This window comes from Sinocyclocheilus anshuiensis, unplaced genomic scaffold (assembly GCF_001515605.1).
Source record: "Sinocyclocheilus anshuiensis isolate Anshui unplaced genomic scaffold, SAMN03320099.WGS_v1.1 scaffold222, whole genome shotgun sequence".
Classification (NCBI taxonomy): Eukaryota; Metazoa; Chordata; class Actinopteri; order Cypriniformes; family Cyprinidae; genus Sinocyclocheilus; species Sinocyclocheilus anshuiensis.
The window spans coordinates 2,775,274-2,802,192 of NW_015542408.1; the positions used below are offsets into that span (position 1 = coordinate 2,775,274).

Here is a 26,919-nt window from a genome sequence, read left to right on the forward strand (position 1 = left end):
AAAAGAAAAAATACCATCTAAACTTTTCTAAAGACAGTAAGTTCCCCTCAGACATGCATTCATATAAACTCTTACCCCTAAATGAATCGCGATTTGTTTAGCATCTCAACCGATTTGAATCGTCACATATTTGAATCGATTTTCAACCGGCTCGCAGTTAATCGTTATGGATTATGGATTAAGGACTGATATTTTGGCCAGAAGTGAAATTTCAAAGTTAAAACGATTTGTTGGATTTATTAAAAACGCAGCTTTTCACTTCACAAGATTGGAGTGGTGTGGATTACTTGTGGATTATTGTGATGTTTTTATCAGCTGTTTGGACTTCATTCTGACGGCACCCATTCACTGCAGAGCATCCATTGGTGAGCAAGTGATGAAATGCTACATTTCTCCAAATCTGTTCTGATGAAGAAGCAAACTCATCTACATCTTGGATGATGTGAGGGTGAGAAAATGATCAGCAAATTTTCATTTTTGGGTGAACTATTCCTTTTAATCTCATTAGCTAAATTATACATGAACGAGACTGAATATTAGAGTTGACTAATATTTTATTTTGTAGCACATTAACATAAAAACAATCAAGAGCTTTCGTGTTTTACGGAAGACCAGCATAACGGTCAAAATGAGAGTGTCTGTCCTTTGGGAAACCAAAATTCCCAATGATCCAGTTATCCGAAGAGCCGGCAGACGTTAAGAGGACCTCTCACACTATTCCCAGTGCCTGCGTCCCCTGCCCTGCCGCGCTGCTCCATGCTGGAATAGAGAGAGCCTGGCGTAACGGTCTGGAGTTCAGTCCAGCAGCAGATGATTACCGTGGATGTCCTAATAAACCGGCTTTAGCAGCCAACGCTTCATTCTGCTGGATGTGATATTCCTGAAAGCGCATGGAGATCCTCTGCGTCATCTTCAGATACTTCTGTAAGCAGCTCTCAGAACATGTAGTCTGGAAAGAAAAGTTACGACTTAAATCAAGTTTAAATCAGAAATATAAGCATAAACACAACATAATCACACACCTCTTCTGGCTTGACCTCTCTCGTAGTGAAATCTTTCACACAATCCATGAAGCAGTTTTCTGTCAGTTTATTGTAGGTTCCCAGAAATTCTTTAAACTGCAAAATACAAAGATGGACAGTTAAATAGCTATTTAATAATTTAAAAACTATAAATAGGCTATAAATGTGTATGGTTATGTCTTAGGTTCTTCTTACCTGTTTGATCTGGTCTGATTCAGTGACCTGAGCTGCCATAGTTACAGTACAGTGGGATGCTGTGAATCAAATGAAACAACATTAGTCACACCAAGAGAGCATTTAGACCAGAAAATCTCGCCGTTTTCATTGACAGCGCAGAGGCTGCTAAATAAATACGTGTTCTTTTCTAATAGAGGCCTTAAAATGATATCAGTGTGATGATGAGTGGCTACATTAGCCATTAGCATTATATCACATGTACATTTATAACACTAAATATGCGAAACATGCCTTCCAAAATAAATACATTAATAAACGCTTTATAATAAATAAGATACAGACAATAAATATAACAAGACGCAAAGCACGTACATTTTTTTTTTTTAATTTTTACCTTTGCTGTCAGAGCTCAGGATGTGAAGGACATGTGAGAAGAGAACTGCTTCACATCGGCAGATTCGACACTGTCGTAACAAATAAGAGCCCTTATGAAATAAAAAATAAAGTCGCGTATTACATTTGTATTTTTATGTAATATATTATTACATTTTTACATAATTTATACATAATTTTTGCTTAATTGTAGTCTGCAATACACATCTTGTTGAAAATGTGCAGACATAATACACAAAGACAAGCATCCCTTCTTTTATTTAAATGCTTTATATTAGCATCTTTAACATTAAAATATTAAATATTGTAAAACAATTTTTTTTTTAAACATTCTCAGTCGTTTTATGATTACTTGTGTTACAGGATAAAAATGCAAAATTAAAATCTTCTGAAATGTCTTAGATTTATTACTTTTTATTCATTTATTATTTAAAAAAAAAATAGGGATAAAGACAATTTTTTTTTAAATAAACATTTATTTCTCATGTTTGCCAGATCAAATAAATTCTAAGAAGGACCAAATGGGGGCAGCAGTGTCATGATTTCCGAGACCAAAAACGCAGGGAAGACAAACTTTTATTTTGAAATCTGTCTTGCGATCATGCCGTTGTTTCCGGGATCACAGTTGTGACGTTTTGTTGTCAGCAACAACCGACGCTGAGAAAATAACTGGATTTACAGCTGAAATAAAACATCCTTTGAATATCACATTAAAATACTACGAAATGAAGTCGGGATTTACTCTGATAGCAGAAATGAGAGGCTGAACCAACCTGTTGCTTTTAAAAATCACCTGCGGCGGGAAATTTAAAAGCAATACTGACAACAACACCAGAGTGTTTGGCGCGTGTCATCTGTGGATATCTCAGGAATAAAGGCAATAATCGTTATGTCGACGTCATGTTCACGGTAAGACGGTTAGAAACGCCTGGAAATTATCAAAGATTAAATTGCCTTTGACAACTAACCACTGGGCCTGTACATTGTTATTATCAACTGTTTAAAGACTGACATCAGTGAAAACGACCGATATCTCTTATTGGACTGTCTTATTACTGATATAAAAGTGGAAATGGACCCTTGTTGTGTGTCTGTGGTCAATAACACGCACTTAAACGACTCTACATCCAGTTCTGATGCAGCAGATGTGTTAATTCATTCAACCAGAGCTGCTTTGGGTGCCAGCAGAGAGGAAATACAGCATGAGAGTCATAATAAAGTTAATATTTACATCAGGAGACTGTCAGACTCTGAAGATGTTCATTCTGTGAATGAGAGAGAAATGCCACCTGTCCACCGTGTGAATATTCCTTCAGCTTCAGATACAGGTAACACTATTACAGGTGCATCTCAATAAATTAGAATGTCGTGGAAAAATTAATTTATTTCAGTAATTCAACTCAAATTGTGAAACTCGTGTTATAGTTAGATTGTGACATACATTTAAGGATCAAAAGAATACATTTTTTTTATCTGAATTCAGTTGAACCCCATGAACAACATCCCAGTGGATCATCAAATCAATTTGCTGACATTTTTGACAAAGTGAGTTTTTTCCCCCCTTCCTAGTTATATTTGGTTTGTTTATAAACAGTTTAAACTTGCTGAAGTTGATTAATATTTTTTTTTTTTTCACATAGGCCTCCAGGAAAGAGAAAAGTAAAGTTCAAGCTACAATCATGGAGATAGCAAACTTAAAGTCGAAAGGTATGATTTCTATTCTATTCTATTCTATTGAATCGAATTGAATTGAATTCAGTTGTATTGCTATTATATTCAAAAGATCAAACTACAAGATCAAAAGATCAAAAACTACAATCATGCAGACAGAAAACTTGTTTTGAGCTATATTGGTATTATATATAAAGTATAGCTTAACTGAAATCATGCAGACAGAAAACTTGGTCAAAATGTATGAATTTATATAAATGCATTGTTATTTTGAATTATAATGGTATTATATGTATTCTATTGAATTATATTGGTATATTTTTGAATGTCACTAATGTGAAATTTCTGAACACCGCAGGTGAAGACGTGCAAATTTCGACATACTCTGTTGATGGGAGAGGAGCAGTTTCTGCGGCCCTCAAGAAAAGGTAATGCCTGATTTCATTCAGTCGCTCCTATGATCAAACATGGTTATTTTGTACACATGAATATTTCACTGTTTCTCAGATCCCAAAGTGTCCCTTTAAGACGTAATGTGACAGTACAAGTGTTGGACCAAGACAGATCCCAAACTCCAAGAGGCCAGCCAGAACCTGCTTTTCCATCAGGAGATCCTGGGACTTCTGCAAATGTGGCAGCCATAACAGCTGCTACTATTGCCGCCACAGCACCACTTATCAATGTAGACATTATTAGATTCATATAGCATTATAATATTGTAACATTCTTAAAGCAATACAGTATTATAGCATTGACTTTAAACTGTCTTTGTTTGGCCCATCAGGCTCAGAGTGAGATGGAGGCTCAGATCGCACTGGTAACTGCTGAGCTGAGGAGGCTGCAGGCGGCAGAGTCCAGTGTCCAGTCGGAGAGAACTGAGAACAGTTCTGTTGGGAGAGCAGCCCACATGGAGGAACAACTTAACATTCTGATGCAGCAGAGACTGCAACACCTGGAGACGATCCAATGTCAGCAGATCCAGCTGCAGGTAAAAATGACAAGACCTCTGTCTAGACCTGGAGATGCAGAATCTGGCTTTTATTGTATTTTTTTGTTTTAGTCGGTTTATTTTTATTTTTGTTTTATTTAATTTTGTTTGGTTTTACTTTTGCTTTTATTTTATTTTGTTTTATTTCATTTTGTATTCTTTTGTTTTATTTTTGTTTATTTCATTTTGTATTCTTTTGCTTGGTTTGTTGAATTTTATTTGTTTTATTTTTGTTTCATTTTAATTTTTGGTTATTTTTCGTTGTTTCTTTTTTTCTTTTCTTTTTGTTTTATTTATTTTTTATTTTTAGTCTACGTACGTTAGTCAAGGATTATTACACCAAAACATTCAGAATTAAGTTTTCCACCCTTGAACTAAATATGTTTGCTACTGTAAATATACTCCGCTATGATAGGCTGATATAGTTCATACTGTTCATCAGGGTTGCTTAGTACCAAATACTGAACAGATTATGTCTACATAGCACATTGAGCATTTTTATTTCAAAAAGACTTCAATTGCAGAAATCTGTTTTAAGGAGTCACATGCTGTTGAATTGTGTCTTCGTTTCAGAGACTTGAACAGATTCTGATGAAATATGCATCCTATAAAAGACATTTGTAGAAGTTATTTTGCTAGCGTGAGATCCAGATGCATTTTGAAAGCCTCATAGCCTACATGACTGAGATCATGAGATGAATGAACAATGTCTACTTTGTGTCAGCTCATATGTAATGTATATGACTCTGGGACCTCTGGGCACCTAATAAATAATTGTGGAAAGCACAGAGAATAACATATACAAAAAGTGACCTATACGCTTTTTGGACAGTGACTGATAACAAAACTTTACAAGAATGGTAGCTCAGACAGAGACCAATTCAGATGGTTAGCTGGCATCTCTGGCTTGGTTGTTTTATTTTGCCTCAGAGTTTTATTCCTGCAAGTCTGAGAAGGCTCTTCTCCACTGCAATTCATGAATTGATTGTGTTTATCAGCTTATGCATTTATCATATCTCCTCTATCTTTAGAATCGCCTTCTGGGATCGGCTCTGGATGTCGTAGCAGCTCGGGCGAACACAGACTCACAGTCCACCCTGCACACAGGCTCTGGAATCACCCAGACAGACTCTCTGCCAGCTCAGATCTCAGACAGTCACAGCGTCAGACTCTCTGCCACTGATAAAACCTCTGCTGGAAGCCCAGCATCTGGTGAGGCTGTTGCTGAGATTTAGTATACATAGATTTGTAGATTTTTCTTTTTACAATCTATAATTGCCATACGCTGATTGTGTCTCAGTCACTATGCCATATAAAATTAAATAAATTATGTATTAGACCTGATTAATACTGTTATTCCTTCTAATGATAATTATTTTTTCCCCTTACTGGTCATCTATCAATACAGTGATAGATGATAAAAAATATTTGGACATTTTCGGACACTTAAGTCACAGGTTCTAAATATGTCATCTGCAAACAAATGATAGATACATCATCGCAGCTTTTCTCAGAACTATCTTCACTTTTATGAGACATTTTTGCAATTCGCTTTAACCAATTGGTTTTCAGGTTATTTTTCATGGATGTCAGTAGCAGAATAACCACAGGTGTAGTTCATTATATATTATGAACATGTTCCAGAACATTTGAGTCTGACGCTGTGACAGCGTGCAAGACATTTAGAAACTTATTGTTTCATTTTTGAAACCCAACAAGCCTCATTTTGTTAAATGTTTTTATTGGAAAGTGTGCTAGTGCTTTCTTTAAAATAGATGCGACTTGTTTTGATATTTTATGTAATAAAAAATACATTTACACATTTTTAATTATGACCTTCCTGGGGGGTAATGTGTGTTTGGATAAATGTAGAGTTTGGTAAAGCTGAGGGTGCTGTAAATACAACTAAACGAAGGGTGCTGATTATTATTTTTTATGTTGATTCATTTCTCCTGCAGTCTTAAAGGATGTGCTCCGAGACAAACAAACAGGTGGCCATAAAAGCCCACTGGAGACCCCTGCACCACGTAAAGTCATTCCTAAACCCACCCACTGGACATCATCAACAAACACCATCAAACCTCAGAGATCCTCCCTCAGAAACCAAGGTGGGTTTCTCTTCTGCAGTATTTACTCTGTTTCTGTTTATTGGCTGAAAGCAATTTGGTCATTGCAAATATTTAAGTATTTATATTTGCTTCAGGGCCTAGATTTTATGAGTAGCTGCATTATGTGCACTTTTTTTCTGTCCACGACCCAATCAGAGCACAGTTCTGAAATATTGTTCATTGGTTAATAAATCAGTCTTACAGTGGTATTACAGTAGTATGGATGACATTCAAGTTGAAACCACTTGATGGCAGTAGCGTCACTACTGAATTTTTGCTTTTGCGCCACAAACAGAACACATTTCCACTGCCTTTATATCATTTCAGTGTAGATTTTAGATTAATCGGAGGTACTGATAATCCATTACAACAACATACAATTGTTTTTTTTTCTTCTTTCAATATATTTCAAGACCTTCTGTGTGGTTGAAATTAAAAGCTTTCTAATACCATTCTGGAAAAATGAAGCATGCTGTACAATTTGTTTATAGCTTTTTTGTTATAATTATTATTAAGTAATTTATTTACATGCAAAATATTTTTTAGCTGTATCTGATTGTAATATAATATGCATGGACTATGGTTTGGAAAGTAGACAGATCATTTCAATTAATTACTGCTGCACATATTTTGCAGCATATTGTTTTTGGTTATGTCTCATCTTATCACTACTTTCGAATGGCATTCATTGTTGCATCCATGGCTACAGGCTTTGGAATCCATTGTGCTTCCCCTCCGCCAAGAAACCGCCTGCTTTTAGTTTCCTGTTCAAGAGACAACAATGATCAGCTCAGCCCAGAACCTCATGTTCTCAAACTCCAAAACCAGTCATTTATCCCCGAACAAGCTTTTTCCCTTCAGAAACCATCACTCAACCAATCTGTCACTCCTCTGGATTGGATTGAAGACTCGCTTTTGCACTAAAAACCAATTAAGGCAAAAAGTAGTTGTTGAAAGAGGTGTCACCCCCGAACAGCTGTGTAAATATGAACAGTTCAAGCTGTTCGCCACAGTCACGCTGTTTTGCTCCCGTCGGAGAGAGCCCAGGCTTGTTATTGGAAAAGCTTCGGGCATGTTAGCACAAGCTGACCTGGTAACACAGCTGCTTTAGTGTCTTCAAGTAGTGCGCGTCATTAAACGGGCTGAATTACCCTACACAACTGTGAGTATACTATAGGCCGTACTTGCTTATCACAAACAACATTCCTGCTTTTCCATTTCACCTTGCTCTTTGAGCTCAGAGATGGGGTCACTGACACAAGTCCGTCCGTCTGAAACCTGGGAGAATTTTCCCACCTGAATCTAATCCGCTGGCTGCCGCAGCCCCCTCCGTATCTTCCACATGAGCGCCGGATTGCTTTCCCAGATGCCGGAGCTGTGTTCTCAGGCTCGCGTTGATGGATGTGTGTGGGAGAACAGAGAGTTAATTATGGCTCGCGTGTATTTTTCCTGGAGTGTGAAAATTCTCTTTCGAATCATCCGTTCTACATACATACACAATGCACTCTTCCAGATTGATTATTCCATTGAGTTTGATGTCAAATTTAGGGAATCAGTAAGTGTAAACACTAAGGTTTCTGGCTGTTGTGCGTCGAGACAGTGGGAAAATTCTGCAGTAAGATGTCTGTTGCTACTGACTCCATTTTGTCACTTGTGCGCATCAATCTGGTCATCATGGCAACCTGGCTGTTTCGGCGGCAGCGTTGCTCAATCTCTTCGGCTGTCAGGCCGTTCTCTCTCTCCATTGAAACGGGCTATTTTTAGCCAACCTTCCTTTTGTTTCTCGTGTACATCATCAAAGCGGCATTAAATAAATGCGGAGAAGCGAAATCCGGAGCGTGAGGTGTTGTGTCGTGTAGAGGATGCTTTTATGTTCACCCGTTTATGAGTAATCCACGAGGATATTAGGTGTGTTAGAACTGGTTTAATTATCTGAGCTCATACACGCTTTGGTCATAAGATAAATTTAGCAGCTGTTACTGTGTTTGGGGATTTTGATTTATTTTTCAGCATCACGTTTTTAAGTTTATATGAGTGAATAAGAGAAATTAAGATGATTTATGACTGAAATGATGCAGGTAATTTTAACTCTTCAATAAGCCAGTTAGTAATTGTATTTCTGCTGTTTGACTATAACAATTAAAAAACACAATCTTTCTGAATATTTAGTAAAAATATTGTGTCAAACACTGGTCAATTGCTAGCTATAACCAATCACCTTTTTATTTTAAGTTTTAGTCCTCTTTTAGCATTTGTGTGGTTCACTTTAATGGTCCTGTGGTGTGACAAATTTGTTTTTAAAAGCATAAATACTCCATGTAGTCACTCAAAATAATATTAGGTCATAAAACAGCATGTATTGTAGTTATACAAGATGTAGAAAAATGTTTACGACCGTTTCCAATAGACATTGCAGTCACTGCATGAAATGTCATTCTTTATTCATCTTTTTTATTCGTTTAGCTTTTGGGTCAGTCCAATGAGTCCAAACCGGTAGTGAAGATAGTAAAATCAAATAGGTGAAACAGAAGTCAAATTATGTAGTAATGAGCGGAGAAGCCTGCAGATTTTACATTAAGGGTTATGAATATTGCAGATGCCCTCAACAGCAATTCCTGTGGTAAATCAAAGATTTAAGGGGAGGAATTTTAGCTCGTATTAGACAAACACTAGCTATGTCCAGATATGCAGTTACCCTAATCTTAGAGAGATGATGTCATCTTTAACATGATCTGATTTTATAAATGCTTTATATATGCATGTACATTTGATTTATTTATGACATAGTACTGTAAAACTGTGAAGTATTATGTTAGTTAATTCTTGCGATGGCAAAGCTGAATTTTCAGCATCATTACTGCAGACTTCAGTATCATATGATTCTTCAGAAATCATTCTAATATGTTGATTTGGTGCTCAAGAAACATCTATTATTATTATTAATGTTAAAAACAGTTCTACTGATTAATATTTTTGTAGAAACTGATACTTTTTTTCCAGAATGCTTTGATAAAGAGAAAATTCAAAACAATAGCATCTATTTGAAATAGAAATCTTGTCTAAAAATAAATACAATTATTAATTTCTTTAAAATGTTATTGACCCAAACCTTTTAACATATAAAGTTATAGTATAGTATAGTGTATATAATATAATATAAGTTATAGTGTATATAATATAATTAATATAAATGCTTTGATTCTTTAGGTTAAGCAGATAAAACTATATTCACATACAGTGTGTGTGTGGGTATGTATATATAGGCCTATAAATATATATACACACATGCACACTAGCATGTTTTATTAACACCATGACCTACATTGTGATCCTAACGTGTTCACTGTACATTATGAAAGCTAGAAAGCTTCTTGTCACCACTTTCACATCAACCAGCAGATGCCAGGAGAGTCTGTCTGCCCCCCACAGGGATGCCCTTTCCGATATAAATGGCAGACTTTATTATTAGTCAGTGCCCTTACCTGCCGAGACCTCCATCACTGTTGATGTGCTCTGGGGGGGGTGGGTCACATGCCGTGCGTCACAACTTAATAGAGCAGCACATACACACTATCCGCCCCTCTGCAGAGCGTTCAAATGTATTATGGTTCTTTGTGTCCCATAATGCATTAAAAAAAAACCTGCACATGCCATTTTTCTGTAGTGTTTATGCAGAGTTTAACCTGCACAGGGTTTTTAGCACGGTGCCATGTTTAAGAGCTGTGTTCCCGATGGGCAGCAGTCTGGCATTGTGCGTCTGGCAGCACTATTACGAGAATCCGGCCCTTGGTGAGGTGCCAGCTCCATGTTAAATGCTGACTATTGTTTACAGCTCTGTGTTTGGAGTAATTATAAAGGCAGCAGAATGGATCTCCATGCAGCCATGGGTCCCGACATTACAGCTGATGTTTTGCAGCTGTGGACGTGTGTGGGTTTGACGTCACACGGCAGCTGGGAAAGGGGTTCGAAATCTGCGTGGTAACGCTGGCAACCGTTGTATATAGACCTGTCAAGAGCTGTTGTTTTCATCTGTCACCGTAAACAGTCCCAGAATGCAGTTGGAAGAAAATACGCCCCAGAAAAATTATGACTGCTGCAGTCTGGTTAATGAGGTTATTGATTTGTTTTCCATGTTATAATATATGTTTATTGAAATTGGTCTCTGTTGGGTGCAATGACAGCATTTTTAGTACAATTTTGTGGCCTTTATTCAGTCATTTCAGTATGTAAATGGATTTTTTTTCTTGAAAAGAATACTTTTGTTTAGCAAATATACATTAAATGTATCAAAATGACAGTAAAGACAATAATAATGTTACAAAAGATTCAAATAAATGCTGTTCTTTTGAACTTTCTGTTAACAGTTTTCGCAAAATATTAAGGAACACACATTTTTAACATTGATAATAATGAGAAGCAGCAAATTCATACCAAGAACGATAACTGTAAAGATAACGATATTAGCGTCCACACCAGCAAACGATAACGTCTGTTTATTCTCATTGCATGCTCGTCTGCCGCTTTAAATTCTCAAGCTCGTTATAGCAGGATGGATTCTGCTTGGGTGTAAATGTTTTTATCGTTCATCAGCTGGAAAAAATCGTTCTGAAAGTGATTCCAACAATATTGTTTCTCTGTGTCTTTATCCTTATAGCTGTACTGTGGAGATTTTTTTTTAACTATATCTTTATCGTTACCTTTATAGTTATCGTCCTTGGTGTGAACGGACCTTTAGAGTGCTTTCTGAAGGATCATGTGACAGTGAAGACTGGATTAATATATTATTTTAAAAAGGTTCACGTCTCAGATTCATCTAATACTGAGCTAACGTAGGTTCAATTACCAGACATTTTACAGCACAGCTTTTTTCGCAATCACTAACAGCGATGATTGTTTTTGCATGTCGGCTTGTTCTCTCACAGGAAACGCGGTGCAGAGGGTCTGCTATATATGAGCCTTTGTTTGCCGTTGAGTCATAAGACTTTAGCTGCACGTTTAACTATATTTAACAAGCTTGAGGGCCTCCTGTTCCCCGTTAGCCAGACACCGGGGCCCGCTGGAGGCAGCGCTGCTGTTGTTCCAGTTGGAGGAGGCCCTCCTTATGGTGCCTTTTTGACCTTAAGGAAATGATTACGGTCAGGAGCTCTACTGTTGTTTTTGGAGGATTGAGAAATCCTTGTCCTGCGTATTTATATAGCTTTGTTTCCTTTTGTCTGCATTCCGCAGTGCCGCAGGGAGAACATTCCACTCTCCGGCCTCCTAATAGGGCTCAGGCGAGAGCGCCGGGATATTTTACATCTGCACGATATGAGGTTTCCCCCCTCCGCGTACTCAATTTGACTTTTTCCATTTACAATCATGGGCTGACAAACTGTAAGAATAGCGAAAGAATAACCGCTCACTTGTGTTCAGAAACGCCTGGCGCGTATCACGTATTTATGGGCCGGGTTATTGGCACGGCGCGCTGGATTTGTGCAGAATTGATGACTAGCCGAAACACACGGGGCCTTGTTAGAGTCGCAGGCCCGCAGCGGTGTGTGTTCTGGCAACGACGAGCTGGACTGCTGACTGCGGCAGGTGTCTGGTGCCCAGGCTGATCTTTGCGATATCTTCTCTCTTTGCAGGAAATGGCAGACTTCAGGACCAGAGCCCTAATAACTGGAGGTATCCTGAGAGATGCGCCTTGCAGTCTGTCGGGGTAAAGAGGTTCGCCATGGCAACAGCCGACAACGGCCAACCAGAGCGGTCCAGGTAATAATAGATCTTGTTTTCAGAGCAGGAAGGCACACAACCCTTGGCCTTTCGTGTTTCGCCATACACAGTGTGTAACCATAGTAGTGGACATAACTACATAACTACTTCTTTTCCCAAGCCAAAGGAATGCTTTTGTTTTATTTATGGCGCTCGGTTAGGCCATCTTGTCTTTTTCGTTTAAATACGCCCTCCTAATGTTCCATAAGCAAGTGTCACTTAAAAAACGGACGAAGCGCAAATGTGTTTTGTCCGAGCGTCTCTCTCTGTGCGAGAGGCTTACCACAGCTTGTCAAAATGACAGTATGAGAAGCAGTGCGTTGATGTTAGTGGTTAACACTGAATGTCTTTGTTCTTGGCCTGTGATGTAGCAAGGGAGGCTCTCAATAATACGAACATGTTTTTGGATCCCGTTCCGAACGCTTTCTGCACTGCGTCTGCAAATTCATATGGGCAAATTCAATTTGTCATGAGGACCAAGATCATTCAAATTGGAGTTTATATAACTGTCATGGGGCAAACAGAAGACAATCTGCAGCTGACACTAACAAAAAGTACCTAAAAGTATCATGGCTTTTTTTGGGTGTGTTTTTTGGACATGTGCAATAGTAAATATAACACTATTTACATAAATACAATACTATATGACTTAGAGGTTCACTGATAGGCTTTTAATGGCTGATAAACATACCAAAGTTTGGGGTTAGTAAGATTTTGTTTTAAAAAGAAATGAATACTTTTTCAGTAAAGATGCATTGAATTGATCAAAAGTGACAGTAAAGACGTGTGATGTTACAAAAGAGTTCTATTTTAAATAAATGCTTTAAATGCACAACTGCTTTCAACCTTGATAATAATAATAAATGTTTCTTGAGCAGCAAATCTGCTTATTAGAATGATTTCTGAAGGGTCATGTGACACTGAGGAATGGAGTAATGATGCTGAAAATTCAGCTTTACCATCACAGGAATAAATGACTATTAAAATATATTCAAATGGAAAACAATTCTTTTAAATTGTAATACTATTTCACAATATTATTGGTTTACTGTATTTTTGATCAGATAAATGCAGCTTTGGTGAACATAAGGGACTTCTTTCAAAAACAATAAAACGATCTTACCGACCTTACCAATTTTTAAACAGTAATGTGTAATCATAGAAAATAGGATATATTTATATGTTAATATTTATTTAGATTTTATATGATACTCAATACTCACACACACACACACACACACACACAAGAAACATTTGCATTATCTATGAACAAAACTGGTACTGGCTGGTACTGATGCTATGCTATTTCTGTTAATCGAGTCTGCCAGTGCCAATAAAAGTATAGCCAAAAAAGATAATAGCAAATTATATGCTAGACATATCTGTCTTTGACTAACATAAATATGGTAATCATTCCATTCATGTGTCAAGGTATCATAAGTCCATCATAAGAGTATGTTTATTAACATATGTGGGGTAATGCTTCAAATGTGTACCTTCAGTAAACCTGGCGCAGTATTTGTACTGTTTTGTGATTGAAATGCAGTTTGCGTCGGTTTTGTGAAAACAGCATTTTAAAATGGTAAATTTGCTTTTAATACCGCCACTGGTGGTTCAGCAGCTGCATTTTTCGTTCTCTTTTCAAGTCAATATTCTTGCGTAACAGTAAGGTCTGTTCTAAAAAAACAAGTGAGGGAGAGTGAAAGTCATCTGCAGGTTACCGAGTGTTCGACACAAGATGTGCACACACGAGCAGCTCTGGGAAGTCTCCGAGCAGCCTCTGGTTCCCATGGCAACTGTGGGGCGGTCTCTATCGGCTCCATCTGAGAATAGGTAAAGTAAATCTGCATGCATCTGGCCGCCTGCCAGCGTCTCAAATGAAAGAGCACTTTGAATGGCTGCCAGGTTTGGAGGAGGAGAGAGGCTGTCAGGCCTGCTTAATGTTGGCAGTTTGTACTTAGCAAGACTTGCCTTTTCCCAGAATCCCTCACTCTGGCAGCCCGCCAGCCACTTAGCGGAAGCTGAGAGTTAACCCCTGCGATAAGCTGGTGGAAAGCTGAACTTGGAAAACTTTCCATGCAGAGTGTGTGTGTGTCCGCACATGTATGTGGCTCCGTGTGCGTGTGTGTGCGTGCGTGTGTGTGCGCGTGTGTGTGTGAGCGCGTGTGTGTGTGTGTGTGTGTGTGTGTGTGTGTGTGTGTGTGTGTGTGTGAAGAGAGAGAGAGTGCCAAGCCTCAGGGTGATCTGTATTCATGAGAAGACTACAGGGACAGAGAAACATCCCTCAGTGAAAGCGAAGGAGGGTGAAATATCCTTTACAGGCAGACTGCAAATTTAAGACTACATTTTGGCTAAAGGATTCCCAATTTTTTGCCCATAGAATGATATTTTTGTACTATATATTTTCTTCCCAGTATAAATATTTGAGTTCTACTTGGGGTCATGTGTCAGACAAGGACGTTTGCGTGTTTGCAAAGTCAAAACCTGAATTCATTTTAAAGTCAAGTGACTCGCTCCAACACTGAAGATAATTTGCACAAACACTGTTTCTTTGTGTCGTTAATTTTGGGCACAAACCAAAAGCATCAGGCTCATTTACACCATCCGAGTCACAAGCACAGAGCACAAATACTGTGCAAATTGTCTCCGGGTTTAGAAGCTGGAAGAGGTTCTGCCTGCCATATCAGTAGTGGATATTTTATCCTTTTGACATACAAATTTAGGCTCTTTAATGCTCGATGTACTGTATATATAATTTTCAGTGGAGAGAGAAAATAACGTCCTCAGATTTGGCTCATGCCTTACTTGGTAGTTATGTTTTTTTGCTTGTATAAAGCACAGCTTCTTTCCGTGCCAGCAGAATGCAGGGATTGCAATAAATGGCATTTCTCCTCTCCTCCAGACCTCCCTTGCTTTTTTTTGTTTTGTTTTTTTCCTTCTCTCGGTTTTTCCACCCTCTCGTCTTCTTGTATAACAGGATGAGTTTTTTTTTTTTCGTCTACAGGGTGTTGTTAAGCAGAGAACAGACTATAGGAAAGGGGCTTTTAGGGCAAGGCTGTGAAAAAATTCTTATTTGAAGGTAAACATTCAGAGGCTGATAGATATGCAAAACCCCAGAAATATTATGAGTCTTTAATCATCTTATTTATTAAATCACTTAATGATAGAACATCTGCAGTTGATGTAAACATTGTTAATGTTTAAGGAAGTCTGTTTAAGGATGTCATGGGGCATAGATGTTATTTCAAATGCCCAAGAATGTCTTTGGTTTAAAATATGTCCACAGTATGCTTATTTTTAGTTTAAATCACACATGCATTTTGCTGGTGTAAGCATTTTTATAACATGATCTTGCATTATTAATAGTACCACAGAATATCAAGCTTAGGGACATTTTAGAAGCAGTAAGAACAGACACTCTGGAAGAAACATGAATACCTCAGATTTTCCACCCACAACTCTGGCTCTTGTATTCTGAGAGCAAATAGCCAGCGAGCTATGGCAAGTAGCGTGAACATTTACTTATTTATTCTTTTTTAATTATTTTTTTATAAAAATGTATATTCATTAATAAAAAATACCTATTTTCCATCACTCAGAGCCGTTGTTCACTGATGAGCTGCGCAAAAAATCGTGCGAATATGAACGTGGTTTTGCGCAGCTCGTCAGTGAACAACGGCTCTGTGTAGTTAATGCTGCTCAATGTGAAAGCCCGCAGGTGATGGAGATTTACCGCTGATTACAGAACCGGCTTTACTGATAAGATGCGCGTTAAATATCGCATGCAATTTATCGTGCAGCCCTAGTATCTATTAACTATTGCTACTGGTCATTATCCCAGTAGTGACAAGTAACTATTTTTACTGATAAGGAATTGCATATTTTATATTTTTCAATTGCTATTTATATATTTATTTTTGACATTGACTTGTATGGAATCTGTTTTTCATATATTCATATAATTATTCATGGTGTCCATTCCAGATTTACTAGTAACTATTCCTTAGTTTTTAGTAATTATTTCCTAGATACATTCCAGTACTTATTTATTAGAAACTATAGATACTAATAACACAAAAATTAAATTTGTTACCTTTAAAAATGGAACAGTTACTTGCCACTATTACGATAGTGATTACAGGCAAATAAATAAATAGTATATAATGAATAATTACTGAATAGATATTGGATTTACCTAAAAGTGATATTAACATAAAAATAGATGCTGGTATGTTTTGAATCATAAATGTTGAAGCGGCTTGCCGTACATGGCGGCGGTGCGCGTTTCTCGGTCCATTCAGAAGATTTGTTAGGGAGTGGTTAGCGCATGCGCACTCGCATGGCAACAAGTGGCCTGTCATTTGTAACAGAAAAAGGAACTGCGGAACGTGGTGCTGACGTCACCGGCCCAGCCAGGTGGCATTCCGAGAAGCAGAAGAGGCGCATTCGCCTCCTAGTAACCGTATAACGGATCCGAGAGGAGCAGCTCAACATGTCTTCGGCGCAGGTCTCCTCGTCGAGGAGACAGTCGTGTTATCTCTGCGACCTGCCGCGCATGCCGTGGGCTATGATTTGGGATTTTACGGAGCCCGTGTGCAGGGGTTGCGTGAACTACGAGGGCGCGGATCGGATCGAGTTTGTTATCGAGACGGCGCGCCATCTGAAGCGGGCTCATGGCTTCCAGGAAGGGAGATCCCCCGGTCCCGCGCCGCCGCCTGCGGTGAAAGCACAAGCGGGCATGTCATCCAAGGAGTCGGTGCAGATGAACCACGTGGACGGCTCGTCCAAACAGCAGCAGCAACAACAACAGCCCGGCTTGGACCGATACGCGATCGGAACCGAGAGATCGCGCTTTGATTATTCCAGCATCGGAGCGCACAGGCTTCCGAACGGACTCGGCGGACCGAACGGCTTCCCCAAATCAGACGACGGACCCCCCGAGCTGAACCGACAGAGCCCTAACTCGCGTCGGAATCACGGGCTGGTGGCAGTGTCGGGACAGATGAGCGTGCCGCCGAACCTCCTCCCGCAGACTCTCCTGAACGGCCCACCGTCAGCGGCGAGTATAGCCCAGCACAGCCTGTCTGGACGAGCTCCTCCAGCCCCGGCCAGCATCGGACCGTCGCTTGCGCTCTCCGAGCAAGGTAAAAGACCCGGTTCAGTGTCCAGCACGGACCAAGAGAGAGATCTAAAAGAAAAGCAGCGTAACGCAGAGTCTCTGTCTGAACTTAGTGAAAGTTTGAGGAGTAGAGGAGAGGATTGGGCAAGCAAACCCAAGATAGTGAGGGACACACTGATCACACTTTCCAATTGCACTCCGTTTGATGTGAGGTTCAAGAAAGATCATTCCCTTCTAGGTAGGGTGTTTGCTTTCGATGCTATTGCCAAGCCCGGCATGGACTATGAACTGAAAATCTTTATTGAGTATCCCAGTGGATCTGGTAATGTGTTTTCCAGTGCGTCCGGTGTGGCTAAACAGATGTACCAGGACTGCATGAAAGACTTCGGCAGAGGGCTTTCCTCCGGCTTTAAATATCTGGAATATGAGAAAAAGCACGGCTCTGGCGACTGGAGGCTCCTGGGCGATTTACTCCCGGAGTCTGTGCGTTTCTTTAAGGAGGGGCTCGGGGGCGAAATGCTGCCCCAGCCTTACATCGATGCCAGCTGCCCTCTGCTGCCATCAGCGCTGGTCAACATGCCCCGGGCCGTGGCGTCGGGCAGTGCGCTCAGGACTAGCGTGCGCAAACGCAAAGCCTCCCCGGAACCGGACTCGGCGGAGGGGGAGCAGCAGAGACAGCAGTGGATGGCGAGTCAAACCGAGGCACTCAAACTGACCATGGCGTCCGGCTCGTTCGCAGCCTCTCATGGCGGACCTCCGCCCCTGGGGTCGGTGCACTCCAGCCGAGCCACCCCACCCGAATCAGCCCCCCAGAACGGACAGTCCCCCATGGCTGCGCTCATGTCGGTCGCAGACACTTTGGGTAATGCACACTCACCAAAGGACAGCAACTCCGTGCACTCCACCACATCCACCCGGCACAACAGTAGCAGCCCGGTATCCCCTGCCTCGGTGTCCGGACAGCGGCGTTTGGCCTCCCGGAACGGGGAGATCAGTCTGACGGGGACTCCTTCCCAATCGGGATCGCATCAGGGCATGGATCAGGTGCACCCTCAGAATATTCCAGACTCGCCCATGGCCAATAACGGACCTTTGTGTTGTACTATCTGCCACGAACGTTTAGAAGACACGCACTTCGTCCAGTGCCCGTCAGTTCCCAACCACAAATTCTGCTTCCCGTGTTCCCGGGAGAGCATCAAAGCGCAGGGGGCCACAGGAGAGGTGTACTGCCCCAGCGGAGAGAAATGTCCCCTGGTAGGGTCAAACGTGCCTTGGGCTTTCATGCAAGGCGAGATAGCGACCATTTTAGCCGGGGATGTGAAAGTAAAGAAAGAAAGAGACCCTTAAATATAAAAATATATGCTTCCTGCATCAGAAACAGACAAGTGAAGGAGTATATTTAAGGTTGTGTCTTAAAACCTAGTGAGCTGCCTATTAAGACAACATTTATGGGCATTATAGATGCATTTGAATGCCTAGAAATGCTGTCTAAGTGGGCAGCACGCTTGGTTTTGAGAGACAGCCTTCTTGTTGTGAATATTGAAGTTACAAAAATAGTCCAGTGTATAGAGACATTTGTTTTCCTCCACGAAGGAGGAAGCTATGTGCGTGGAAACATTTTTTATGGCACTTTTACAGTTTACGTTAACGTTTTTATTCAATTTCATACTTATTTTCCACATCTACATGTACAATCCCAAGCAAAAAAAAAATGTTATTAATGAATACACGTTTTTTTTGTGGTAGGTATAACAAATGAAGTCTAAGAGAGGGCATTTATTGTTTCTTGATTCCGTCTGTTTTTTTGTTTTTGTTTTTTTTAAATATGATCTTTAAAACCGCAATTTTTTATTTGTATCCCGTGGTCTGAGAATACAGATATATTTTATTACGTGTTTTCATTCTCTCTTTTTGCTTTAAAGTTGCACGGACGCTTTAGTAGAGCAAAAAATACTGTAAATGAAAAATGAAATGCTCTGTTTGTTTATACATATTTCTGTAGTAACAGAAGACTTGTAACGTGCCTTGGAGCTGAGTAATTGTAATAAATTCATTGATATTGACTCTTTGTCGCGTGTTAATTTGTTCAGGTTAGAAATGTCTTTGATATTTGGATTCTGCCTTAATGTCTGTGTGAAATGGTTTAAATTTCAAATGTGGTTTATCAAGCTTCCTTAAAACATACATATATATTGTTTTCTTGTATATTTTGTAGTACTTCATTATTTTCATTGAAATACGAGCCAAATTATTCTTTTTCCAATCACTTTACAGTGCTATTTTTTTGTTTTTACCTTTAAAAGTTATTTAAAAAATATAGCTAAAGTACTCAGCTAAGCACTTTTCTCTGTTGTTAAGTGCAACAGTGGATCGAGTATCACATTAAGCATACCTGTTTCATTGCTGTTGTCAGTGTCTTTTGCATTCATGTCATTATTTGCTCCAGACAGATGTAGTCCTGCTGACCTAAAAAGTCAAATGTTTGATGCAGCCACAGGGCATGAAACATCCGTTCAGCACTCCCTGATGGTTGTCACATGCGGTAGGTGCAATGCTTGTTTAATATGTGCCGTTTTTTGTTACTCCCTTAGCAACAAGTACCATTAATGGCTCATGATAGAAACGGTTTTATTGCATATGCAGGAGGCGTTAAAATAGCGCACAATTACCCTGCTCTTAGCACACTGTGTCTTAATCTGTTGTGCCTCAATTTAGGAGCTGTTAGCTGTTCCCTCTCTCCGTGTGTCAGAGTATTTTGGTGCGGGCAGGAAAGCTGGAGAGGGAAAATGCTTGCACATGCCTGAGATGGCCCTGGGGATGTATTCCTCATTTAGAATTCAGCTGGTTGGTCATGTGACTTGTCAGTCGTACTCTTGCATTGGCTGCGGGAGCGAGGGAAAACAGTTGGTGCGTGGCTGTTGCCATGACTCAAACTAATGCTCTTTCGCAGACAAATAGAAGGTGGCACAATTCATTCATGGCAGCCGGCCATGCAAGAGCATCCAGACCAAATAACGGGGGGGACGTTAAGGTCAGAGAACAATGCACATGCCAAGCTATCTAACTGAAGTGGGCTCTGTGCTGGAATTCTCTGGAGGCCTGTGGTGCACATCCTGTAGATCGGAATCATTTAAGCGGTAGCTAGAACATTTTTGCACTAAACAATTGTGTGTGTGTGTGTGTATGTGTTTTGCCCTATAAAGGACATATACAACACTTTTTTAAATGTTTTTTAATCAGCATGTCAGGATGTTAAATACATTTTTGGTTCATATATATATATATATATATATATATATATATATATATATATATATACACATACATATACACACACACCAATTTGCACACACATATTGTAATTTGCGTATATGTATATGTATCAAGTCATATGTGTGTGTATAATATATATGCATCACTTTTGTCACAATTTAAAGGTGTCTTTTTCTTAAAAGTGATTAAAAACGTGATATATGAGATATTCAAAGATTTTGAGCAGACTAACAAGTGTTTGTAGAAATATGTAGAAGCACAGTTATAAATTAAGGCTTTTTCCCCCTTATTGAATCATGCAAAATTTTCCTTGCTTAATTTCCATATATTGAAAAGGCAATGGCTCATATGAGAGCACAATAGATTAGAAAGGCGATTTAGTTCTCTCTTTTTTTATAGTACATCCATAATCCATCTGAACCCAGTGTAGAGTTTGGTTGTTGTGCTTCGTGGTGCATTGCAGTGATGTTGTCGCTGCTGCTCCGTCTGTGAGGAATCAAAGGTGTGGTGTCTGGTTCAGGATGGAGTGGGCTTTTATTATCATGCTAAAACTGACTTGGGTTTGAGGTGCCCTTGGCTCTTTCTGTAATCACCTGGGTTTCAAGTTTCAGTGCACAGGCAAAGAAAAAAATAAACAGATACACCAACCCCACCCATTAAAGCAGGTGGGGGTCTCACTTCTTGTTTACTACACACACACTTCTGTGGTGTCTTGAGTGTGTGTGTTAAATTCTGCACCTTTTCATGGAATGCTTTGGGACACAGACAACAGAGATGAGGAGAAGTGCCTTTATTGACTTCCTAATAGCTAAAATCGCTGTAAATGCATGAATATTTAAGATATCTCATAGCATGTGATTATGTTGAGTGGCTGTGTACGGATAGAGATGTTTTCTGTAATGATATCAAGGCAAGCACAAATCTAATCATTGCCTTTGTTCTGCTAGATATACATTTTAATGTGCGGTTACAATGCATTTATAGTGATGCACTGATGTATTTGAGCTTTTATGATGGATTTATCTGTGTTGCAGCAAACATCTCAGAATTAATATTAATTTCTAATGTGGTCGCTTGTCTATTTCAGAACATTTGTTTTTGGTTGCGTTGTAAAATCACTGCAGTCTGTCCACCCTTCGCTAGCCAGGGAAGCCAGAGGCTTCTTCCCCTCCTCCAATTCCCTTCATCCCCATAACACACACACACACACTTCTCTCTCTCTCTCCCTCCCTCCTTCCCTTCAAGGGAGAAGTTTCCAGCGGATAACAAATACAGCCACTCCAAAGGTAACGCTGCAGTGCCATCGTGCACAGTTGCCCATGGTAACAGCCTTGTTCAAAACATCATTTATTCAGGAATGTGCGGACACAAAGAGCGGAGAGGCTCAGCGTTAACCCTGCGTGTGCCGGCATTTGACTGTCTGCATGCCAGTATTTTTAGAAATGCTCACGTCTTCCGTGTCATTTTGGATAATAGTCATTTTTTAAATTATGATACAGCTTTTTGGCTGATACTGTGTTTTCTTGCAACTGGAATAACAACTCAGAATGTCAAATATTGTCTCGCATTACTGTGGCTGTGAAATCTCAAAATCTAGTCAACAGCCGGTAGTTCCCACCATACTTTTTTTTTTTTTTTGACGATCCGTTACACTCAAATGTACTTTACAACAACAAAACGTTTAGTTTCATCGCAGCTTTATATATTGATCGCTGTATGTACAGTAGTCTGTTATTTTTCTTAAAAAAGTGAAGATTCTGTGCTTCTAGCATTGTACTTCTGTTCCATCATTATCCAGAATAATGGTTTTCTAACAGGTTTCCTGATAGTCATGCCCCAAACAGATTTCATTGGTTGCTTCAATGTTATGAACATAGTAATGTTTTTAAAGTATCAAATTATTGTTGCACAATACAGAAATGAAGATCTGTGACTACTTATATTTCATCGCAATTATTGATATATATTCTTTGCCGTTTTGTGCCATTATATAGTCTGAAGTTAAGTTTGTTCCTAGCGTTTTAACTTATTGCATCAATTTATTTATATTGCATAAAAAAGAATGACCTTTTTTAACCGTTTTCCTGTTAGTCCCACCCAAATCTCATTCCAGTGTTGCAAACAAACTAAATAATTTTTTTAAGCGCCACAATCGAGGAAGCAACCTGCCAAATGGCTTATAGCGTCTGTGCATATTAAACTAGTATATGCAAAAGTATCAACCGTGTATTTTTCCCCCATCGCGTAAATGCGTTCCTGACTGTGATGTGGCATTTAACTCTCTCCGCTTGTGCTTGTTATTTAGCGCCAACGAAGGTGGGGGATATGTGCAAAAGGGTTATTCCCATTTTGTTTTCATTCACTGTGCCTCCGAGCACAGCCATTTATAGACTGTGATGTCAGCATTATCTTCCATAGCCCAGGGCCTCTTTGGCACATAATGTATGCAATCTCAGACATTCCATTCCTGCCTCGCAAATAAGCTGCGGGCTACAGCGGGCGTGTGCTTCCCCCCCTCTTTCTGCAGATATTAAAGGCGCAGAGGGGGAATTGATTTTCTCCTGCTTTTCACTCCTACTCTCTTGTTTAGTTTATTTTTTGGCTGCTTTTTTTCTTTTCTAGCACAGAGAAAATAATTTTCGAATAGCATGTTATTGTTAATATGATTTAATGCATTATCCATTAGTTCTCAGTATCGGTTTTGATTTTCTTGGTGAATTCACACTTTTTTTAATCTGTCTCTATTTTAAACAGTTCCTTATATAAGAACATGCGCCTCATGGAACGGACGCAGCTCCAGTCTACCCTTGACTAATGGCATGTGGGTTGTAAAACGGGGCCGTTTTGGCAGCGTTTCAGATGTTTTTCATTAGCTTGTAAAGGACTTCAATTTTTTGGATGGAATTCCAATTTGCATTTCAAGGCCAGTTCCTCCTTGAGGGCCAGAGCCTGTTACAGCTTCCTGTAGATTCCCGCCGGAGAAGTACTGGGGTGGGGGGCTAGTTTGGGGGCAGGGGATTGTTTCTGAGCACATAAAAATGGACTATAGGGCACCATGGAGACTCTGTCTGTCTTGAAAAGCTCGCAGGCTGGATTGTTCAAGGATGGTTTCACTTGATTGATCTAAAGTGTTGAACTGAGAACCCGCTGAATACCTGTCGGAGTGTGATTTTTGTATCTTTCGACTCTTTCTTGTGGTGTCTGACTAGGTTTTGTGCATTTAAATAACCTTGGTGCATGAAATGGCACGCATTTTTAACCTCCATCGCATTTTTCTCACAAACCACTGAGTGCTAAACATTCTTCCTTTGTTTTCAGTTTGCAGACACACTGGCTGGTTGGAAGGAAAGGGTTAATTTGTAACCCACGGGAAGAGCGGCTCTTGGCCGGCACACTGGAGAAATGTAGCCCCCTTTCATTCTATGGGTTGTTTACACGACTGGCAGCCATTTTAGACTGGAGCTCTGCAAACACAGAGCGGTCTCAGGTTTCTTAGGCTTTCACAGTGCAGCGAGTTCAGTCACCGGCTTGTTCTGTCATCCATCTTCCATCGGGGGCCCTTCCCCCCTCGCACATTCTCACACACACACACACACATGCGCGCGCACACAGTCTCTCTCATACTACAATCTGGTCACCATCCACTGTACTCAGAGAGCTGTATGTTGTTCATCTATAAGTTCTCTGTTTATTAAAGCAGTAAGCCACGTGGGGCCGTACATTATAGAGTTTTTTTCTCTGTTAAGGGGTGTTATGACGCATAGCTGAAGTGTGTTTTATTATATTGTTGCAGCAACCGTATGAGACAATAATGTTCATCATCATAACAACAAAAGTCTTCCTGATTTGATTTGGCTTTTAATGTATTGGTTAAATTCATTAATGATAATCATAATGGATGCAGCTTGCCAAGTCAGAACTATTTTATTACCAAACTGTTTTTTTTACCAAAAATATATAATATATGAAGTGCTATGAGGCACTCTAAAGATGATTATAATATTAATAATAATACTATTATTGTTGTTTGTTTTTTTTAATTATTATTATTATTATTTGTATTTTTCAGCTTTTATATTAAGCACCATGAACGTGCTAATATAACAATAAATTAACTAATAATACTAATGTTGTTTTTGTTTTTAATGTATTTTTATTGGTATTTTATTTTTATATTTATTATTTTAATACAATCTTTTTTTATATCTGTTTTAATATTTTTACATTTATTATTATTTTTTTAATTATAGGATATTGTAGTGATAACAGACTTTTCTTTTTTGTACTTTTTCACTATTATTTGCACTTTCTCAAGGCTTTTCTTGTGTCCTGTTCTCTCGTTTGGCCTTCTTTCGCAGTCACTCAACCTTGTCTTGTCCTAAATTTGAAAGCGCATGCTTTCACAGAGCTGTTAAAGGATCAGGATTCTGTGTCTGCATTAGTATCTGTCTGTCTGTTGCCTTGACCATGTACCAACAAACACAGATGATCTCACTGGACCAAACCATCAGTATTAATAGCAGCGAAACTCCCATGTAATGAAAACATTCCCAACGACCTTGTGGTGAAACCAAAGGTTGTCATCTATCTCAGATGCAGCTGCGAGAAAGGACAATGGGTGTGGTTTGCCCACTGAAGGGTCTAACTGGAGGGCTCTTAAAAGGTGATGTTATTTATTTGGCTATGGGTCTTTAACTTTAGCACTGTTGCTTTCCCATCACTCAGGCCTTTGAACTATTATTCCAGACCTTCTGATTGGATCTAATCAGGTGTTCCTCTGTGTAAAAACAACCCCAGCCCATCACACCCGGAGTGGTATCTGCTTTTATTATGAAATGAGTAAGATTGATCAACCGAGGCCTCCAGAGCTGTTTTTTACAATCACGTCAACAAACCCATCCTCTATTTCTGAGATATATTGAGCCTTTTCTAGAATCAGTAAGCTGTGTATGGTACTGTATGAAAGCAGCTCATTTGTTTCAAATGATTTTGTGAGCATGTTGATATTTGTTCATGCGTTGAATTGAGCAGACTTTGACCTTTTCTGTTTGGTTTGATCATCCAATAGGCAAGTGTGATCAGTGGGAGTAATCTGAAATTACACTATACATCATTGAATTGAGCTGTTTTTATATATTTTTGGGGTCTTTGCATATTTGACATGAAGCTTGTTTCAAGGTGTACTGACCCCAAAAATGTTTTGTATGAAGAAAATTATTTTTATTTTGCATTGCATTAATAAGAATTGAAGGGAAAATGCGGTTAAAAGGAATAGTTCACACAAAAAAATGTAATTGATTCACCCTCAGGCAAATCAAGATGTAGATGAGTTTGTTTCTTCATCACAACAGATTTTTAGCTTTACTTGCTCAACAATGGCTCCTCTGCAGTGAATGGGTGCTGATTCAAACTAGAGGTCTTTTTCACTGGAGAAAGCAGTATTATGAATAGAATGAATTATGGATAGCTAGAAGTGACGGTTTGAAGTTAAAATACATCTTCATGAAGAATTTGTTTTGACTCATTTTGACGGCACCCATTCACTGCAGAGGATCCATTGGTGAGCAAGTGATGTAATGCTAAATTTCTCCACATTTCTAATTGTCCTAAAATAGGCTTAATTTTCTTTAGGCAAAATTAGAATCTTTTCGTTTTGGTGTAAAATGTGACATTTCTAGTTTTTTAAAAATTCACCTAAAAAGGTTTTTATATGTACTCCCCTCCCCCCATAATGTCAAGAATGGAAAACAAGCAGTTATGTTCTGAAATAGCATTAATATTCAATACTACTCGTCTCAACAGCTGAAGTCATGTACTGTCGGTACTCCCTGTTCATTTTTCCCTGCATTTTATTCCACTCTGTCTTCCCCCGTTTTGTTGACTGTACATTTTTGCAGCGTATCCAGCTGGTGCCTGCCATGTGCTGTGACCTCAGCTCCTCGCTGCTGATTGGTTAATAGAGACTTTGACAGTGCTGCAGCCCGACCGCCACCAATACCCCTGCAAACCAAGGTGTTTCGGATGGGTTCAGCCGTAATCACCTTCCTTCTGTCACCTGGGCCCAGTGTGAACCCCGCTCGCCCATCCCCCCCTCCTGTAGCCCATCTGTTGCGTGAACGAGACCCGTGATGGTGCTTCATTACAGAGTGTTAGAGGAATGTCAACAGCTGTACCAGACTTCCCTTCACACTTCCAGACTTGAAATAAGTAAGGGGAACAAGTATGTGTAAATTGTTTTCGCAGATGGCTTATTTCGGGCTTGACTGTGATGTTCACGCCAGTCTTGAAATGGTATAACAAGAATGCTATTGAAATTCGACTAAAAAAATGAAAGAATGTCATTGACAAACTTTCCTTTGTGATTTTTTTTTTTTTTTTAATGCGGCAGGGGTAGTTCACCCAAAAATGAAAATTTTG

General features: G+C 39.4%; 3 protein-coding genes across 3 annotated transcripts in view; 2 read left to right on the forward strand and 1 right to left on the reverse strand.

The window, feature by feature from the left end:
- Nucleotides 1–545: 545 nt before the first annotated feature.
- LOC107693171 (mitochondrial import inner membrane translocase subunit Tim9-like) lies at nt 546–1,654 on the reverse strand. Its single transcript, XM_016492462.1, has 4 exons — nt 1,594–1,654; nt 1,218–1,276; nt 1,023–1,118; nt 546–949 (listed from the first exon to the last, which is right to left on the reverse strand). The coding sequence occupies exons 2-4, from the start codon at nt 1,254–1,256 to the stop codon at nt 815–817; spliced, it is 270 nt and encodes an 89-aa protein (XP_016347948.1). The 5' UTR covers nt 1,257–1,276; nt 1,594–1,654; the 3' UTR covers nt 546–814.
- Nucleotides 1,655–2,189: 535 nt separating this feature from the next.
- LOC107693173 (protein TALPID3) overlaps nt 2,190–26,919 on the forward strand; it is a 140,434-nt gene continuing 115,704 nt past the window's right edge. The window contains exons 1-9 of the mRNA XM_016492464.1: nt 2,190–2,920; nt 3,076–3,137; nt 3,233–3,299; nt 3,622–3,691; nt 3,771–3,945; nt 4,048–4,251; nt 5,283–5,463; nt 6,210–6,359; nt 11,984–12,110. Coding sequence (XP_016347950.1) covers nt 2,665–2,920; nt 3,076–3,137; nt 3,233–3,299; nt 3,622–3,691; nt 3,771–3,945; nt 4,048–4,251; nt 5,283–5,463; nt 6,210–6,359; nt 11,984–12,110 — 1,292 coding nt within the window. The 5' untranslated portion in view covers nt 2,190–2,664. The remainder of the gene's footprint in view (nt 2,921–3,075; nt 3,138–3,232; nt 3,300–3,621; nt 3,692–3,770; nt 3,946–4,047; nt 4,252–5,282; nt 5,464–6,209; nt 6,360–11,983; nt 12,111–26,919) is intronic.
- On the forward strand, nt 16,352–19,284 carry LOC107693172 (interferon regulatory factor 2-binding protein-like). The gene has a single exon (XM_016492463.1). The coding sequence runs from the start codon at nt 16,603–16,605 to the stop codon at nt 18,574–18,576; it is 1,974 nt and encodes a 657-aa protein (XP_016347949.1). The 5' UTR covers nt 16,352–16,602; the 3' UTR covers nt 18,577–19,284.